General features: G+C 36.7%; 1 protein-coding gene across 2 annotated transcripts in view; it reads left to right on the forward strand.

The window, feature by feature from the left end:
• PRRG1 (proline rich and Gla domain 1) overlaps positions 1 to 20,238 on the forward strand; it is a 139,701-nt gene that overhangs the window by 56,199 nt on the left and 63,264 nt on the right. For both annotated transcript variants that reach the window (XM_043571446.1, XM_043571447.1), the window contains exons 2-3: positions 796 to 846; positions 18,996 to 19,156. In XM_043571446.1, the coding sequence (XP_043427381.1) occupies positions 837 to 846; positions 18,996 to 19,156 (171 nt within the window). In that variant the 5' untranslated portion in view covers positions 796 to 836. The remainder of the gene's footprint in view (positions 1 to 795; positions 847 to 18,995; positions 19,157 to 20,238) is intronic.

Here is a 20,238-nt window from a genome sequence, read left to right on the forward strand (position 1 = left end):
ATGGGACAGATAGATTACGTCTTATAATTTTGCCTCTCTGGTGCTTAGCTCCATGTTGGGAATGTGGCAGGTGTACAATAAATGTGTGGTAATTCTATTATTGAGCCCTGTAAGAAAATGAAGCATTAAGGTATGAATTGGCTTCTGTGTGTACATTTTCAACTTTTAAATACAGAATTGCTGTTCCTCCATGCATACCTGCATTTGGATTGTGTGTTTTTTCCTTCAAAATCTCTGTTGTCAGTAATTCATGGTTATTGTTTCATAGTCTTTATAGGTAATAACTCTGTGGGCTGCTTTGCCTCAGGGATTATTTAATTAGGGTATTGCTGTTTGACACTATTCAAGATAGTGTTATACCCTAAAGGGTATTGGATTTGTCACAGAATGACACTGAAGAGAAGCCAGGGATAGGCAAACTAATAACATCCTAGCTTGGCTATTATAATTGGTTTTTTTGGCTTTTTTATCCAATATTTTTTGTTTATATCACTGCCTTCCTAAGAAATAAGCATGTGACCAATTTGATGACTTTCATATGGCAAGGGCAGAAACTAATGGTAGACAAATAAGGACATAGTAAGTTGATAACAGAGTCCATGCCTCCAGAATGCTGTGTTTCTCTAAAGTTAGATACCTATTTGTGATGAAGAAAACATTTGTGTAAGGGGGCAAGATTGGAATGCACTAAAATGAAATGCTCATGTTGACCACATTAGCTTTAATGGAACTTATTTGATATAGTGACTCAATCTCTGTGAATCTGACTATGTGTATGCGCTGTGTTTTATACAGGGAATCATCATCCAGGGACCTGCCAGAGACCACAAGAAAACATGGGGAGGAGTAAGTTTCTCTTGCTTTTAAATAAGTTAGACTTTCTCCATATTAATCTATATATACAGGAAATCAAATTTGCAACTCAATGTGTTTTTTTTGTGAACATCTAAATTGTATTTCTGGTTAGTGTTAGAAAGTTTTTGTCTGAAGCAGGGCTATGCAGAGAAACACCAACAGACCACATGCTGCTCATTGGCAAAGTTTTTTTTTTTGTTTTTCCTCTTTTCTGAACATCTCTCAGTACAGGGAGAGATGGCTCAAGCTTGATATCTATAGACCTGCCTTAATCCGAGCTTCTTTGCAACTCTTGGGAAAGTTACTCATTTGCTTCCATTGGTTCCTAAACCTTGTTGATAATTAAATAAACAAAAAAATGATTCTGCTATGCAACCAATGACAGTATTAAAAAATTCATTGTTAGGTTGATTTATAAATGGTTTTGATTTCCCCTAAAATGTTAAAGCCTGGCATTAAGAACCATTAGGTGACTTCCTCTGATTTTTCTTTTCTCATGAGACTATTTATGGGCAGTAGACAATAGACAAATTCAAAGTCATTTTATTGTTAATAGTAACCAACCACCAGTGACTTCATAAATAATCCTAATCAACATAGACCATAAAAGCAGATGCATAAAAGACCTCAGAGGGAGACTTGGTGTTGTGTAGTATAGTGAGAAGAATACTGGGCATAGAGTCAGAAGCCTGAAAAAAATTCTACTTCTAGTACTTTGATCTATTCCTAGAGTTTCCCTATATTTGCTTGTCCACCTCAAGTGGGGTTTGTATATTCTGTACTTCCAGCTTCAGGAAGTTGTGGTTGGCATAATGTAATGATACATATAAAAGTGTGTTGGGAACTCTGAAGTATAATAGAAGAGAGCAGTGGTATCTGCTCATTCTTGTCTTTATTGAATAAGTGTTATTTTCATTGGTTTTGTCTCTTAACAGTTAAAATGAAGTTTTTTGATCAGATGTTTTTGTAGGCAGCAGGAATGGGACTAGGGTTATGCAAGTGATAGAGAGTACCTCCTTAATATTTTGTGCTCTAAGCACTTTGCCTGCCTCACCTTAGTATGGGCCCTGGAAGGTAGCCCCAGGGACTGTGGATCAGTGATGGAAAGTTTCTTCCTGAACCTTGTTGAGTCAGATTTTGCCTCTTTTCTCCAGTGATTTCTTTAGGGATTGATTAGCCCCAGGGATTTTGTTTTTTTCCCAACCTCCACAAAATATGTCAATCTCCTGATAGTTTAGAAGTGTAAAAAAATTGAATAAATTTAGTTTAGAAATATAAGAAAATGAATACATTTAAAAAGAACTGTTGAAAATTCTGGGACTAATCCATGCCATGTTCTAACCCTAAGTCAGCTGTCAGCACAAGTTTCTGGAGTAACTCATTGTGGCTTGGTCCTTACCTAATCTTAGGCTTCAGGTGGATTTTGATAATGTTTGGATTGTTGGATTTCATCATGACCACATGAAGAAGAAAGCTGCACTGAGAGCAACACATTCCTTGTCCCATCTCTTCCTTTTCAGAATGATCCTCGGGTCATTAGCAAGGAGATCTTTAGAAGCTTACGTTAAAGGTGCTTCAGCAGGTGTTTATTTAAATGGTCAGGCAACTAATAAGAGTTCTTGATAAAGGATAGGGCATGGTACTGTTATTTGCAAAGATGGGCATATTTCCAACCTGGAGATGAAGTAAGAGAAGTGCTCCCAAAAATGCTACTTTACAAACACCTGGAAACTTATAATAGCAGCATTTTGACTGTTTGTGTTGTCCACTGTAAAAGCATTCTTAACATCCTGAGTCTTGAAGCCTCTCCATCCTTTACTCTCTAAGCTTTACTTAGCTTGCCTGATTTCACTTGCTAATTGCTGTCACTGTTAGTGGGAGAAAAAAGATGGTACTGTGTGGTAATTTTTTTTTTTTTCTTTTCTGGCATCATACAATGAATTTTTTACTGGATTTGGCAAAGATTCTGACAAACATAGCTTAATGTGTCATACAAAGGGGCAGCAGAGGAAAATATCACAAAGACATGGCACTAGCCTTATTAATGAGGAGGCTTGGAAACAAAGAACACAGCTGGGAAACCAAACAGTGTAGGTGAAAAATTAAAATTAATATTGAGGTGAATTTCTTTTCGTATCCTTTGATACTGGATGAAGAAATTATTTATAAATATGTTAATGAATCATTCTTTTATGTGACATGAAAAAAATTGTAAGCCATGTCTTACAAATGGTGATGGGAGGCTAAGAACACACTTTTGTATTTAATTTCTTATGAGACCACCATCACTGTCCATTTTATATCCTTGAAATCCCATTTACATATATCCCATATATGTTATATATATGTATTTATGGGATCTGTATACACACACACACACATATATAGTAAAATGGGATTTACTATATATATGTGTAGTAAATATGTATATGGGATATATATACTATATATAATAATATACTATATATTTATATTCTATATAATAGTACATGGTATTTAAATATGCTATATTTAAATATATATTGATAGTAATTTCATATAGTATAGCACAGTAAATTATCTATTATATACTATATTTAATGTATGTATATTACATTATCCTATATATAGTATATAGTATAATATTTATAGTATATATATAGTAAATATATTTATATATAAATATATAAATTTATATATAAATATATATTTATATATATTTATATATATTTAAATATATATTTATATTTATTATATTTATTTATTTATTATTTTTATTTATTTATTTATATATTATTTATTTATTTATTTATTATATTTATATATATATTTAAATATATATATATATGAGTTCTGAGCTAGGGCTTTGTACTTAGGACTTTTTTTTAATGTTTATTTATTTTGAGAGAGAGAGGGAGAGTGCAAGAGGGGTGGGGCAGAGAGAGAAGGAGAGAGAGAATCTCAAGCAGGCTCTGCACTGTCAGCGCAGAGCTCAACATGGGGCTCAATCCCACTAACTGTGAGATCATGACTTGAGCCGAAATCAAGAGTCAGGTGCTTAACCGACTGAGCAATCCAGGCACCCCTGTATTTAGGACTTTTAAGAATATATAATTATTTTGATATTAACAAGCATCTGTGGAACACTTCATAACTCTTAGATATTTCTCATATGTTATCTTACTTGAGTTGTAAGAGAACTCTGTGATGTAAATAGGGATATTATCTTTAGTTTATATATTATAAAACTGAGGGTCATGAGAGAAAGTCGCATCTGAAGCCCACATTCTATAAAATGAAGAGCCATAATGCAAACCTAGGTGTCCCTATGTCCTATGCAGTTTTTCTTTTCTTTCAATAAACCATGTTCTGAATGCCCTAGTCATTAGTAGTGTATAAAGTCAATTAAAAACTTAGGAGCTATCTGTTGAAAGAAAATATTTTCAAAGATCTATAGTGACGTTCATATATTTCTTGAAGCATGGGGGACTGGACAGATGGGCAAAGAGAATTTGGCTCACCATTTATGATAACAGTTAAAACATGTGTATCAGATGGTGGAGTGCCTCAAATATCACAGTCTTCTGAGCAGCGGGGCACACAGCCTACAGTGTGAGGTGCCTAAAGTTAGAGGCTTAAGACACCACTTACCTGGTAAAAGCCACCCTTCTTGATTGATAGGTTTTTGTCGTTGTGGTTTTTCTTAACAGGAAGAATATAATACGTTATGGAACACCAGAATAGTATGAGACAACAAGGGGAGATGCTGTTACAAAAAGGAACAGCATGTATGAATAAAATCATAAGATTTTAGTGGAGAATTACTATTTGCACAAAGAAGAGAATGTGAATATTTTACAAATGTGTATAATAGGCTCACAAAATACTATGTACATAATGATCGAGTACTTATTATTTACAGTTGGAAATTAAAACTTTATTCTACCTTTTCTACCTCCCACCCCCTGAGCAACTGGTATATTCATGACAAAATGACAAGTCTCAGTACTCCACAAAGCAATTTCTTGGGATTTTTCTTGCTAAAAATTTTGGAGGTTATTGTTTTGTACAATGTTTGAGTAGAATTTGATTTTTTTAAATGTTTATTTTTGAGAGAGAGAGAGAGACAGAGCATGAGTGGGAGAGGGGCAGAGAGAGAGAGAGAGAGGGAGAGAGAGACACAATCTGAAACAGGCTCCAGATTCTGAGCTGTCAGCACAGAGCCCAACGCAGGGTTCAAACTCTTGGGAAGGGCGAGTTCATGACCTAGGCCGAAGTTGGACGTTCAACCAGCTGAGCCACCCAGGTGCCCCAAATGTGGTTTTTTAAGTCATACCTGTTTTGCATCTGAACTGTTTTTGTTAGAACGTAGTTCTCTTACTGTATGTTCTAAGTGCTCTAGCAGCAGTTCATGGTATTTATTAGTCTAATATATAGTTATTGATTGTTAAATTTACTGTCTTTACGTTAGGAACAGTGCTTATGGTAGAAATTCATTATGCTGTCTCAATAATAGCAAACCTGTTTTACAAAATAGGAATAATATTTAGCCATAAATTTTCAAAAGGGTTAATTTTGCTTTGTTGTATAGAGAACAATGTCTGGAAGAGCTGAATGATGGCAAACAGACAGGTCTTATTTGTGGAGAATAATTAAAATAAGAATATGAAGATAGCTTAGCACTTTTTGTTTCTCCTCTTTCATTATTTAGTCTGTGAAAATAGCTCTTACCCTGCCCAGAGTCTGTAAAATCTTAATCTGAAAAAGTCAGTTTGTGTCATCATATTCTATACCTAATGGTAGCTTAATGTCCTTGATGTTCTAGTATACATGAACATATCATTGTGCTATAAAAAAAAGTGGCAAATGTGCCAGTTACAGTCTCTGTTTTTTTATTAAAATGTAGCAGCATAATTTCATTGGGTCCCTGGATGTGCTTGGCTCCTTTTACCCCAAGAAACCCAGAGATGTTCCCCCACTTATCAAGACTTAGTGGACGGAAAGATGGTTTACAGCTACCACAGTATATCTGTCTCTAAGCTCTTGGATTCAGTGCTGAACTACTGTTCATTTGAGGCCAATCCTAAACTTTAACTCTGAGCATACAGCTCTATATTGTCAAACAGAGAATGAACATTCAAACTGACAAGCCTTGTAAAGTGACTGTCTCTTAATGTAGTGTCTAATTTTATTCACAGCTCCCTGGTTTATAGTTCAAGTAAAGGCACACATTTAAAGACAATTAATTATTTCATTTTCTGGCCTATATTAAATTTCAGAGTCTCTTTATTACGGTAGCATATTCATGCCTCTGCAGTTTAGATGATGTCACCAATTTATCGTAAACCCTTATCTTCATAATTTTATAACAGTAATACAGATCTGCTTGGGGTTGACAACAGCCATTATTTTTTCCTGGCAAGTCTTTCCCACTAGGAAAATGAGTTAACTATCGAAGGGTCAAGCTACTTAAAAAACAAAACAAAACAGAACATCTCATTGTAATGCTTGATGCTTTTTGTCTTTGATGCCTTTTACCTATTTAACAAGAAAATAACCTTTGGTACATAAGTTAGGCTTCACTATTGACATTTTTTTCATTTGAGGCAAAATTCACGTAACACAGAAGTGACCTTTTTAAAGTGTACAACTCAGTGACATTTAGCAGCAGTTTAGTGATGTTTAGCAGCATCACTGGCATCTCCATACTAGATGCCAGTGGTTCCTTCCTCTCCAAGTTGTGACAACCAAAAATGTATCCAAACGTTGCTAAATGTTCCCTGGGGGTGCAAAATTGCCCTGGGCTGAGAACCACTGGTTTAGAATAAAGGAAAGTAAATCTTTAGAGATAAGCCATAACTCACATATTATGATGTTTTTCATAGAAGTAACTTGAGTCTAAAGGAGAGCATTGTATGGTTCTAGAAACCAAGGTATAGCCCTGGTTCTATAATGAAGCAGCTGTATCCTTGGGTAAGTTACTTAACCTCTGGACTTCAGTTTTCTTGTCAGTAAAATGAAGGGTTTGAAATGGGTCCGTGGTTTCCAGTATGCTCAGTGAAGCACCGACTTTTCTAAAGGGTCCCTGAGGAGCCACCTTACAGGAAAGGAAGAAAACAAAGTGCTCCTGGTATGTAGCACCTCCCCTTCAGATAGAGAAAGCAAAAGTTTGCATTCTGCTTTCATTTCTAGAGAAAATTCACATACAAACAGTATTAATTTCACCAGTAAAAACTCATTTCTGAAATCTATGTGCTAATTAACAAAGGCACTAATTTGTCATTGAGAGTCTGTTTCTTAAATCCATCATGCTCTGCTGTTGTTGGCAGAAGAAAAAGGTAGCTGAATGCAATCTTTGCTGTCTGAAATGGGACTTTTTGGTTAACTGTAGAATGTATTCTATTAGGACACTTATCCACTCCTACAGTCTAGATTACAGCCGACTATCACATGGGTGGTATTACACTGTCTGTTGACAAGTTGTAAAGCATTCACTATAACACAGGTATTTAATACCATATTTCATATTTGGTGAGTTCTGTCTACATCTCTTTTTCCCATTAAATGGTGATTATAAGTTATAGTTATTTCCATATTCTTCCATATGGGACAGAACTGTAATCAATGTAGATAGAATCCATAAACTAAAAAGAAATTTTTATGGTTGTAAGAAGTGTAAACACTAAAACCAATGATCTTCTTGCTGATACAATCAAGACGTTAGTGATAGGAGAAATACCTATCTTTGGAATTCTTCTGTTTTGATGATTTCACCTGATTGTGTGCTTAATTTTGACTTGAGTGCTGCCATCTACCATTTCATGAAGAATTTTTTAATAAGAAGGAGCTATAAATTATAAAATTCCTTCAAAGAAAACTTGGCCTTCTACATTTCTTTGTGAGAGAATCTGTTTTACCATTTCTCTGTATCTCATTATTCCTTATTAAGCATAAAATCATTGGGGTGCTTGGGTGGCTCAGTCGGTTAAGTGTCCGACTTCAGCTCAGGTCATGATCTCATGGTTCGTGGGTTTGAGCCCTGCGTTGGGCTCTGTGCTGACAGCCTGGAGTCTGGAGCCCACTTTAGATTCTGTGTCTCCCTCTCTCTGCCCCTTCCCTACTCCCACTCTATTTCTCTCTCTTAAAAAATAAATAAAACACTAAGGAAAATACATAAAATCATTGGACAAGAGACATCTGAATATATGATGTAAAATTTGGCTTTTAAGAAAACCATATTGAGTTAGTAAGACTCACTCTGGGGAGAACCATGTTTATTTTGTTTTTAAAGAATATTGACTTTATAGACATACATTACCTCTGTTGTTTTCTCTTTTATAGAAATCCATTTCTGGCATTTGCTCCACACTTATTCCCGGAAACCTGCCTGTTATCATCTGGCATTTTGTTGCATACCTCCGGAAGCACAAAGATACATATTTTTTCAAGTCTTAGGTACAGATTATAACCACCACATTGTCCTTAAGAAGCAGCTTCGGGATATTAAAGATACTAGCAACAATTATTTCTTCTCTCAAACCCTGAGACTTCCCACTTTGACTAGCTCAGTCCTGTCACTTAAAATTATTTTTTAAATATCTGATTTCTTATATGGGTTTCAGCTCCCTAATTTCCATGAAAACATGTATATTCTACATACCATTCTAACTAAGCTGTACATTTGTGATATCTTTATTGGGTACATGAACACCACCATACAACAAATTTTGAATTATAAACCTACCTGCTATGAAAAAAATTAACCTTTAAATTCTACAGATAGGTTACAGAGGTGAAGTACAATTGGGAAAACACTTTATTTTTTTCACCTTATCAAGAAATAGGAAGATGGTCTGGCATCTTTTTAGTTTGCATAATTTTGTTTTTTAGTAAGTGAAATGTCACTTTGGAATGTGGGAATTTGTTTTCCTAGGGAAAGTTATTTCCATCAGTCTTTGATAAGAAATACCATTTAATACCTTTTTCAGCCAGAAAAAACCTTGAAGGCATTGTATGTATGCCCAACTGAGTAAATAATAGTACAAAATGGCTTACAAACAAGAAAACAAGGAATTATGAGTATGACACTTGATTATTTTTTTATATAAACCTGAGCACGGGGTTAGCTGGGGAGCATGCCTTGTTGATTTTCTCTTATTATTTATTTATTTACTTACCTACATACTTATGGTTTGGGGGGGATGGTGTTTGCTTGGCTGTAAATAGCGTATTAATATCTCAAAAGGATTTGGATAGGATACACTATTCCTACTCAACAAAAACCTTTCCAGTTATAAAATTCTTCAGAGTTACAACTGAAAGAGCCTAAGAAATCTGGGGCGCCTGGGTGGCGCAGTCGGTTAAGCGTCCGACTTCAGCTCAGGTCACGATCTTGCGGTCCGCGAGTTCGAGCCCCGTGTCAGGCTCTGGGCTGATGGCTCGGAGCCTGGAGCCTGCTTCCGATTCTGTGTCTCCTTCTCTCTCTGCCCCTCCCCCCTTCATGCTCTGTGTCTCTCTGTCTCAAAAATAAATAAACGTTAAAAAAAATTAAAAAAAAAAAAAGAAATCATATACAACACCTTAGCTTCACTAATTAGGAGAAAGGCCCAGATAAATTAAGCAAGAAAATTCAGAATCATGTAGCCAGTTTAGTGCTGGACCTGAAACAGGAATCTGCATATTCTGAGTACAAATTAAGGACCTTTTCACCATATCACACTCCTATCATTTGCTGCAGTTTCATTGGTCTCAGTACACGGTTGCTGAAAGTGGTAAATGGATATTGGCTTCAAAAAGTTTGTCTCAAAAGACAATTTTTATGTGACAAACAGAAAAGCTCAAATAAGTGGATGGTTTAGCATATTCTGTATTTTATGAGAAATTCACAACTAAACAGGATATTAGAGATTCATTCAGAAAAGAAAAACAGCTTCCTGGTTAGTGTGTGGATCTATTATAGACTCAGTCGTTGGTGTGCCAACATTTACAGACATGGTCTAGGAACAAACTTTCCATTAGAATAAATAGACTTTGCAGATCTCTGTTGCTTACCTTTTTAATAAGTGTTAAAAAAAACTTTCTAAAAAGCATTTTTTATGGAACTAGTTCTAAAACAGACCCTATAATCTACTTCCTTCCTAAACAATATGAACATCATATGGCCCTTTCTTAGTAACTCAGATTCATTATAAACATAATCACTGATGCTCACAGCTTTGGGAGTTGTTAATATGGGAGGTGGTTAGAACCTACTCTAACCCTCAAAGGGTCTTCTCTCTTTTCCTCTGCCTTCAGATTAATCAGCTTTCACTTCTTGTTGCTGTCTGTGTGTTGATCTAGTTCAGCTCACCTCTGCCCCTTCTACCTTTTAGCTGTAATGTGCAGTGAGGCTTTCAAGTCTCATAGTCAGGCTTATGGATGAAGGTTGAATAATTTGATCCTTGATGAGTCTAAGGGAGCTGGGGCTTCCTGTAGGTAAAGCATAAGATAAATTATAATGTAAGACCTTAAGGGGTCATCTCTTGTTTCTGAGTTCATGAGACTAAGTTTATTTGAGTGTTTTCTGCATAAATGATATATTACTATCACAAGGATTATGTAAAATATTGAATAGCTACCTGAACTGTCAGATAACCTCAAAATGAATAGAAAATAATTATTCAGTATATTTTGTTATAGCTATTCCTGATACTCTTTATATATATACTCTTTATGTACTCTTTATACTCTTTATATATATATATATATATATATGACATATATATGTCATATATATATGTCATGTGTGTAATTTTCTTTTTTTTTTTTAAGTTTATTTATTTATTTTTGAGAGAGACAGAGATAGCATGAGCCAGGGGAGGGACAGAGAGAGAGGGAGAGAGAAACTCTCAAGCAGGCTCTACGCTGTCGGCACAGAGCCTGACACAGGGCTCGAACTCACCAAACTGAGATCATGACCTGAGTCGAAACCTAGAATCAGACGCTTAACTGACTGAGCCACCCAGGCGCCCCTTGTGTTTAATTTTCATTTCTTATTCTAGCCTTAAGAGCTTCATTGTGGTCTACTGTTAAAATTCTCAAAAAAAAATTTTTTTTAATTTTATCCAATTTTGAGAGAGACAGACAGACAAAGCACGAGCAGGAGAGGGGTGGCAAAGAGAGAGAGAGAGGGAGACACAGAATCCGAAGCAGGCTCCAGGCTCTGAGCTATCACCACAAAGTGTGACGTGGGGCTTGAACCCATGAACCATGAGATCATGACCTGAGCCAATGTCAGAAGTTTAACTGACTGAGCCCCCCACACACCTCTGTTGTTAAAATTCTAATAATGATAGGCTATCTGCGTACACTTGATCAAACTTGAAGTTAATAAAAGCAAGCATATAACTTATTGTAAAGGGTGCTTCCTTATGATTTTGTTACAAGTGTTAGATCCTTATAAATAAGGACTAGAAATAGACCTTAATTTATGTTCTGAAGAATTTCTGAAAAAATTGTTTAAAGTTTATTTATTTTGAGAGAGAGTACGTGCATGTGTGTGTGTGCTCACAGGGGAAAGGCAAAGAGAGAGGGAGAGAGAATCCCAAGCAGGCCCCACGCTGTCAGCACAGAGCCCAACACCGGACTCGAACACTTAAACCATGAGATCATGACCTGAACTGAAACCAAGAGTTGGATGTTTAACCGACTTAGCTACCTAGGTGCCCTGAATTTCTGAAATTTTAAAATCTCATGATATTTCCCAAATATTTATTAATCATCAAAGTATATTGTAGCCACTAGGCAACATTAGGTAATTGGAAGAACCTATGAAATTCTCATAAGGCTTTAATAGTGGCTAAAGGTATGGTGCAGAAGGAGAAAAATGGCTCCTAAGGCTATCTTTAGTCACAGAGGACATGCTTTGTCTTCAATTGTGAACCACCAAGATATGTCTAAGATAACCTTGGTTTCTGGGGAGCCAAGGCACACGTTTACTGAAAATCTTTGCTACTCTACTGATCATAGAGCTGAGAGTAGGCTGCATAATTAGTTAAGTCAGATGCAAACCATCAATCTGTACATTTTTAATAAACAGTCCAGACTAGTGCTGAGTGCCTCCAAGAGAGTTTCAGACTTAAAACAGCACTTTATAAAGCTAGTACATTTCATTTCAAACTTGACCTAGGAGACCAAACTCCCAGGCATCCCTAGTGTTAAGCATTCGGATTCCCTGCAAGTTAACCCTATCCTTATTCATTTATTGTGTATTTTCTGACTGTATTTTTATTATCAGTTTGGCAGATCTCTTGTTTTTCCTTTTATGGATTAACTGCCACTGTGACAGTGACAAGTCATACTACTGTTTATTGAGCATTCATTCTTTGCCAAGCCGTGAGCAAAGTATCTTATGTACATGACTTCATTTATAACTATGAGATTGGTGCTATTATTTCAATCTCACAGATGAAGAAAGCAAGCTTAGGGTTTTTGCTTTTCTCACATAGCTGTCTACTCTGACAACTTTTTCTTAACTTTATAAATGTGGAACTGATGTCCACCACTGAACAAGCTTGGGATACCAGTGAGATCACATTTGTTACTCAAACAACCACAGCCCCTGGTAATACAAGAATGTTTCTTCTTTCCCTGTCAAACCCCATTCCCACGGGAAATTTAAGAACTCTAGGATTACACATTAGGTCTAGAAGAGTAGGTCTTGACTCTTGCATTGAAGAAAAGATAATGGAATGCTAGGTTAGTTTGTGCAAAGTCCCCATTTTCTGTTACTCTTGATCTTCTTGCTACTGTTGCTAGTATGTAATCTTACATCAAAACCCTGGCACCTAAACCAGGCTTTCTGGTACCCAGAACAGTTCCAGGGACACTAAAGGAATCACCACAGTAATTGAGACATAAGTTGCCCTAGCTGGGCTGGCAGTAATTTCTAGCAGTGCTAGAAAATGAAAAGCGAACCTTTTTATGTAGCATTTCACTTACCTGTGCCCACTCCATAATACAGTAGGCCTGATTTCCCAGTGTTTCAGCCATTTAGTGACCTTGTTGTTTCAGTTTTTATATCTCTGGTCTCTTCTATAGGCAGACTCCTAGAACCAGGGTGGCTAACTGAGGAAAAGCTAACTTAGTATAATCTACGACTGAGTGATGTGGCTAGTGATGTTAATCTTATGAGTAATTTATATGAGAGGTTCTGTAACATTGAATCTTCCAAAGGATCTTTGTTTCCTTCTTCAGAGAAGGAACTTCCCCACCCATTTAAGCTTGGAGTGCCTAATAGATTGGGGAGACCAATGGCAAGATTCCATGTGTCTCCAGGCTGGAATTTCCCAAACTTTCTGAATTTATGGTGCCTTTAATTGTCAGAGTGATTTTTTTCATAGCAGCCGTAGGTTGAAATAAATGCCTGATAATTCCATTTATTAAGTAATTAGGTCCAAACAACTTAATAAGTATTTATATCCTGACAGCTTAGTAGCCATTTGGAAAAGTAATATACCTAAATTGAAAGAAAGGAATATTTTTATTTCAACTTTAAATAGGCATGCAGTTACTTATAGGATGTGTGTGCCTCTTGGGCACTGTCCAATTTCCCTAACCATTGGAATTGTATTGGATACGGTCACCTCCATTTCCTATTCCATATTGATTTTTCATACAGTATGTTTTTTTAACCACAGCTGAAAATCCATCTTCACAAAGGAAATGAATATTGGAACTATCTAATGATGAAAATGTTAACTACCTTAAGCTGGTAGTTTGTGTGATGTGCAACAGATCTCGAATATCAATGCATTTCCTTCAGAAATACAAAATATCTGCTCATTCTCCATGAATTTGCTGCAGCACCCTCGGGGCCCTTGGTGCATAGTTTGGGTACCAGTATGCTAGTTCCTTGCCAAACCAAGAAGCATCTGGATTTGCCCTCTTCCCCAAACAGTATGTGTCTAGCTACTCCACTTCTACATAACTATTAGGGGAAATCATATGATTATTTCAGAACAAAAAATGTTGCTCCAAGGGGAGCATAAATAGAAGTATCCTATACATTTCAAACGATAGTTTCTCTTGCTAAAAAAGGATGTTCAAGTGCTGTCTCATTAGAAACTTTGCCCTAAATGTATTTATTTCACAATCATATATTACGTTTGCAGTGCTGCTTCATAGAGACACAGCCCATGGTTTCTCAGCTTCTAGTGACTTAGTCTTAAAGCTCCTCCCATTGTGCGTTTTCATTTATTCGACGCTTATCAAATTCTATTCTTACCAAGTTCTTTACCAGGTATTATGAAAGACTGGTTGGATCAAAATACTAATAATACACAGACTCTGCCCTCAGGAAGCTTACAGTCTTGAGTTTTGATAGGCATATCAAAAATAATAATATAGTTTAATTACTTGCTGTAATTGAGTTATATGCAAATACCTAGAGTCTGTAGCACCTCTGTCTAATGACGCGGATAGTAGAACCTGGAGAAAGTTTTTAGAGGCTGTTACATCTGAATAGAATAGGAGTTCATTAAGCAGATGAAATATTAGTACACAATTAGGCATGAAACAAATGGAGAATGGTAAGATTTGGTTTGAATGGAGGGATAAGGTGCATGGTAGGTGTAGTGGCTGAAGAAATTGCCCAATAGCCATATCTTTCCTATCTTTCCCCTTCTTTCCATTCCTGTTGCCACCGTTCTAACACATGGCCTCATTATTTCTCAGTCTGGTCTCTTGTCAGCAGCCTCTTACCTAGCCTCTCTCCCTTGAATTTTCTCTTCAACCTACCCATAAATCTGTTGTATTTATACATTTTTCTAAGTAATGAAGTATTGGTCTAAAATCTTGAATGCCATCAAATAGTTTGAATATTTTAGCTTAATATTAAGTGCCTCCATGATATGGCTATTGGCCCCCATTTCCAATTTTATTTTTCACTTCCCATTTTGATTCTTACACTCTGCACCTATTGACCACTCACTGTTCCTTATTTATGTCCCTTGTTTTATTCAGTTCCAAGCCCTCGCACTGTTTTGTTTTCCTAGGATGTCTTTCCTCACCATCTTTGCACATCCCAATCTTACCAGTCCTTAAAAGGCCAGACCAAAAAAGCTTTGCAGGGGTCCTTTAGGTCATCTAAACATACCTACCCAATAGAACTATGCCTGCTTTCTCACCTTGAGGAGCATCCACCATGGTTAGTCTTGTATTAGAGTTCTTGGTATATCTCTTTTATCTTCATTATCGTTTACACTGAAGAACCTTGTGGGCAGAGGCCTCTTCTAGTCATTTTTGTAGCTTGCTCTGATCTCCTTGTACATAGTCTGTATTCAGTAAATATTTCCTAAGAAAAAAAATTTTGTTCACCTAAGAGAAAAATGTCAACATTTGTAATGTTAAATAGTGGTTCCTTTAGCAAAATCAGACCCAAGGTGAAAGAACTGATTAGATAATTGGAGTAGAGATTTTTCAAAGGTGGTTCTTAACTTTCAGGCCTTATCATCTGCTGTTCTTCAGGAAATCTTTGTACATGACTGCACTTGGCTAAAGATTTTTGGCATTAAAATAATCAGTTTTAGTATCCTACAATGCATTAAGAAATATATTCTACAACTACCTCTTTTATTTAAGGCAGTAATATAGGTAGTTACATGAGCCATTCTCATTTATTTTTATTCTTTTCTTTTGAAGAGAAAGCACAGGTGAGAGCTATTAGTTTTGAAATCATGAAAAAGTAGTTACATTTTTAAGATAAATATACTTATTTGGTGGGTGTGAATGTGTCAGTCTTACATTTAAATGTTTTCTTTAGTAAGGCTTTTTCCCAGCTGAACCTAAAGAATACATTTTAGGTTTTTCTTTATTTCCTTTAATGAGAAAATTACATGTTTGAATAACACCTCAGTGTTGTGTTCTCATTCTGTATACTTGTCACATTATTTAATCTCTGATACAGGCATACATGATTCTGGACAGCTGTGGGCTGACTCACACCCTTTGATGAGAAGGAGGCAGAGGGAAGTGATCAACTTTAGTTTTAAACATCACTGCCTTAGTTTTTGAAGTCCAAATACAATCCCTTGCATCACAGGAAATGCCCAGTATTTTCGGAAAAGATAGTCTGATCTTCTCCTATAGGTCCAAGCTGCCACCTTCTCCTTTATTTTGTTTCCACATTGAAAAAATCTTAATTCTGGTATCGTTCATTAGATTTCCAAATTGCTTTGATGAGGCCCTACCACAATTTTCTGTTCCCTAGCATATGGCAGACATAACTAATCTATAAGTGTCTTTCCTATGGGTCAGATTCTTATTCCAGGTAGTATCTTCTAATTGACCAGATTTGGCAAGTAACATAAAATTTACTCGCCAGCTTATTGTAGAGTTCTCAGTATTATATTACTTTGCCTCTTAGTACAAGAAATACACAGAATGTGTTTGTGGCATGTTCTTGGTAATTTGATTAGACTGGGGTTAGAAGAGCTGTGTCCTACTATAGGTTTACTTACAGTTAGTTGTTTAACCTTCTGAATTAGCCTGCTTTCTGGCTACAAGAGTTACCTGCTTTCCTTGACCCCGTTTTCCATGTAGATAGCATAAAAGAAAGTTTTCTCTGAGCAGAATTTAGTTTTTTCTCTTAAAAATCTTAAAATACATTGTTGTTGATTGATTGGCTTATTTTAAATAAAACTGTCCCAAAAGCCAGGGATATCTTAGACTGTATTAATACATTGTGTTTAAAAACAAGGAATGTTATGGAGTATTGCACTGAGTGTAGGACACTGTATTTTATGAGATAAAGATAGTTCAGAGACTCCTGTCCATTTTATGTGCCCAACACATGAAGAAACTAGATCTGTTTATCCTGGAAAAGAGAAACTTCAGGGGAAATCATTTACCATCTTCATGTATTAGGTGACCTGTTACATGGAAGAGAATTGTATGTCATTTCAGAGGGCATAACCAATGGCTGGGAAGTTGTTAATTCAGTGAAATGTCCTTTGATAAAGGGCTCAGAGGAGCCCGTATTCAAATAAATATGACAAATGTATTCCTTTTTTGGAGATTTGCAGATACAGATTAAATATATATTAAGGACCCTCAAAAGTCACACAGTAACAGATTTGTTAAATTTGTTAATCCCAACATTCCATAAACACCTTCTTCAGAACTAGTTTTCTAAGAAGCTCACATTTCAGTAGTGGTTCTCAGACTATGGTAGTGAGACAGCAGCATCAGCATTACCTGGCAACTTACGACAAATACAGCTTCTTAGCCCCACCCCAGACCTGCAGAATCAGAAACTTTGGGAGGTGGGCCCAGCAATCTGTATGACTTAATTCGTGCAGGGAATTGTCATGCCGCCACTGTGAGAAGTAGTGCTAAAAAATTTCACTGCTATTTTCCAACTCAGAGCACCCTTTTAGTTTCATTTCTAGCACTTGCCACAACTTTTATTTTTTACAGTTTCTTCTTAATGATATTCTAGGACTTATAATTCATTGTTATAGATAGTTATCTTTCTGAGGTGTAGAAGGAAGGAAAGTCTTATGAAAGCCCGCTCATAGTTTTCGATCTGGTATCAATTTGGATACTTTGAAGAATCCTAAGTAATGAATCCATATCTTCTGTAAAGTGAAATACACATTTCTATAATGAGGTAAACCTTAAATTCATTGCTATTGTTGCCATTTAAAAACAATTTTTTTTAAGTTTATGTATTTATTTTGAGAGTGACAGAGTGAGCGGGGTAGGGGTAGAGTGAGAGGAGGAGAGAGAGAATCCACACAGGCTCCTCACTGTCAGTACAGAGCCTGATGCAGAGCTCGAACTCACACTGCAAGATCATGACCTGAACTGAAATCAAGAGTTGGATGCTCAACCGACTGAGCCACCCTGGGAACCCCTATTGTTGCCATCTTTAAAGGAGCACTTAACTGTTTTTCATTTTTCATTTACTTCAAAATGTTCTTTGTAAAATATAGACTTTTCTTTAATATCTTAAAATTATCTGTAATATGCCTTCTCTTATGTTAGAAGTCAGTAAGATTAGAGAGTTTTCTGATTTCTTTGCATTAGAGATTAAATTCTTGTAGCATTTTATTTATATGAACAAGTATGACACTTTTAGAAAAGTGAAATTGAAGTATAGTTTAAAATGAATCTGTATGGGGCACCTGGGTGGCTCAGTTGGTTAGGCATCTGACTTTGGCTCAAGTCTTGATCTCGCGGTTTATGAGTTCTGGCCCCGCGTCGGGCTCTGTGCTGACAGCTCAGAGACTGGAGCTTGCTTCCGATTCTCTGTCTCCCTCTCTCTCTGTCCCTCCCCGCTCACACTCTGTCTCTCTCTGTCTGTCAAAAATGAATAAATGTAAAAATTAAAAAAATAAAATGAATATGTTAAAATAGAAATAATTCCCCATAAGTATACATATAACTAGTGCCTTATTTATTTTACTGGGTATCATAAACGTGCATTTTGAGTGTATATATGAAATGTCTCTAGTGTTTATGCAGAAGAATTTTCTTTTTTTTTTTTCTGTAGAACAGTGAAATTGGGTTAAATATGTTAAAATATCACAATATATTTACTTTAAGTGTACTTAGAACAAAATAATTAGTGTTCCTTGGAATGAATTATGGCCAAATTTATCTTAATTTCTTGATGCTATTTTGTCATCCCTTCCCTTCATACAAGCAGGGGTTCTCTGGGGTTTATGTTGCTAGGTCAGTTGCAGCTTTATTTAGGTTTATTTAGAGGGACAAAGACTGGTAGTCTGGAGACTGGATTTTGATTTGGTTGCTGCTGTGCAACAGCAGAATGCCTGGGAGGTAATCTACTTACAACAGTGAGTATAAGCAGTGGAATCGCTATTACTATATTTAAACGCCGATGGTTGGCAGGAATGTGCTAAAGTCTGAATCTAACAGCTAATTATGTCACTGTCCCTGCCCAGGGCAACTGCTACTGAAAGGACATGCTCATGTGATGAGGAAGACAGCAGAGGTGGTGGTTTGGAGCTAAATGTTACTTTGTTGCTGACTCACGGGAAGAGGTTTAGGATGTTGGCTGTGGTTTCTAAAGAGCACCCAGCCGTTTTCACCTTGTGTATGAAGTTACCACGTGTTTTTTTAAATTATAATTTTATGCTTATTATTTTCTCTCTCCTTAGTTTTCCTCACAGGAGAGAAAGCCAATTCAGTATTGAAACGCTACCCAAGAGCTAATGGACTTTTTGAAGAAATAAGACAGGGCAACATTGAGCGTGAATGCAAAGAAGAAATCTGCACATTTGAAGAAGCAAGAGAAGCTTTTGAAAATAATGAGAAAACTGTAAGTACACTGGCAATTTTTAAGAGCCGTTCACAAGCTTTGCCTACCTTTTGGATGGATGTCTGCAGTCTGCACTCCCAAATGGCGTGCATTGCTACCAATTACAAATCGATCCCACACTGCCTTTGTGAAGAACTCTGCAAGTGGCATCTAACTAAGAATACTCTGTGGATAGCAGAGCCAGGTTCACTTCCCCGTGTGTTGGTCTGTCTTCCAGGGCCCTGTTTCCACAGGACTCTGCTGAGCTCAGATGGATCATCCTGGCAGGGGGGAAGCACTTGTTTCACACAAGGCTCTGTTGGGGAAGAATATAGATATCATCACCTGACTCTGCTTAATCAGTGAGAAAGAGTGGAGGAACCTAATAGAGGCTGACACGGTTTTAAAAATCTTTTACTCCTGGGGCACCTGGGTGGCTCAGTTGGTTGAGCGTCCGACTTCGGCTCAGGTCATGATCTCATGGTTCGTGGGTTTGTGCCCCACGTCGGGCTCTGTGCTGACAGCTCAGAACCTGGAGCCTGCTTCAGATTCTGTGTCTCCCTCTCTCTCTGCCCCTCCCCTGCTCTCGCTCTGTCTCTCTCTCTCTCTCTGTCCCTCTCAAAAGTAAATAAACATTAAAAAACATTTTTTACAAATAATAAAAAATCTTTTACTTGTAGTACAAAAGAAAAGACATATCTATTTTTGAACTCAACTCCCTTCCCCACTTTAAGAAAAACCCCTCTTTACCACTCTTTACTCTAGAGGGCATGCTCTTCCAGGAGAGCAGGGCTGGAAATGCAAACGGCAGTGGTGTAAATTCTGTGGAACTGCTCTGCACTTGGAAATTACATTACCAGAGGTAGCCAGCATATAAAGATCCATTCCCGTGCACCGACCTTGAAAATAACACTGGGCGCTAAGTAAGTGATGTCAGATGTGCTTAGAGGGACAGCATTTATGTCTTAGAAGCAGCAGATACAGAAGTTTTAATGAAAGGGGTTTTGATCTTTTGTTATGTAGAAAAGGACCCAGGAGGTAAGTGGAAGGAGCTCCAGGAGAGAGGATCAGGGAAGCATCATTGTTGTATTCCAGTGTGCATA

The sequence above is a fragment of the Prionailurus bengalensis genome, chromosome X (assembly GCF_016509475.1).
Source record: "Prionailurus bengalensis isolate Pbe53 chromosome X, Fcat_Pben_1.1_paternal_pri, whole genome shotgun sequence".
Lineage (NCBI taxonomy): Eukaryota > Metazoa > Chordata > Mammalia > Carnivora > Felidae > Prionailurus > Prionailurus bengalensis.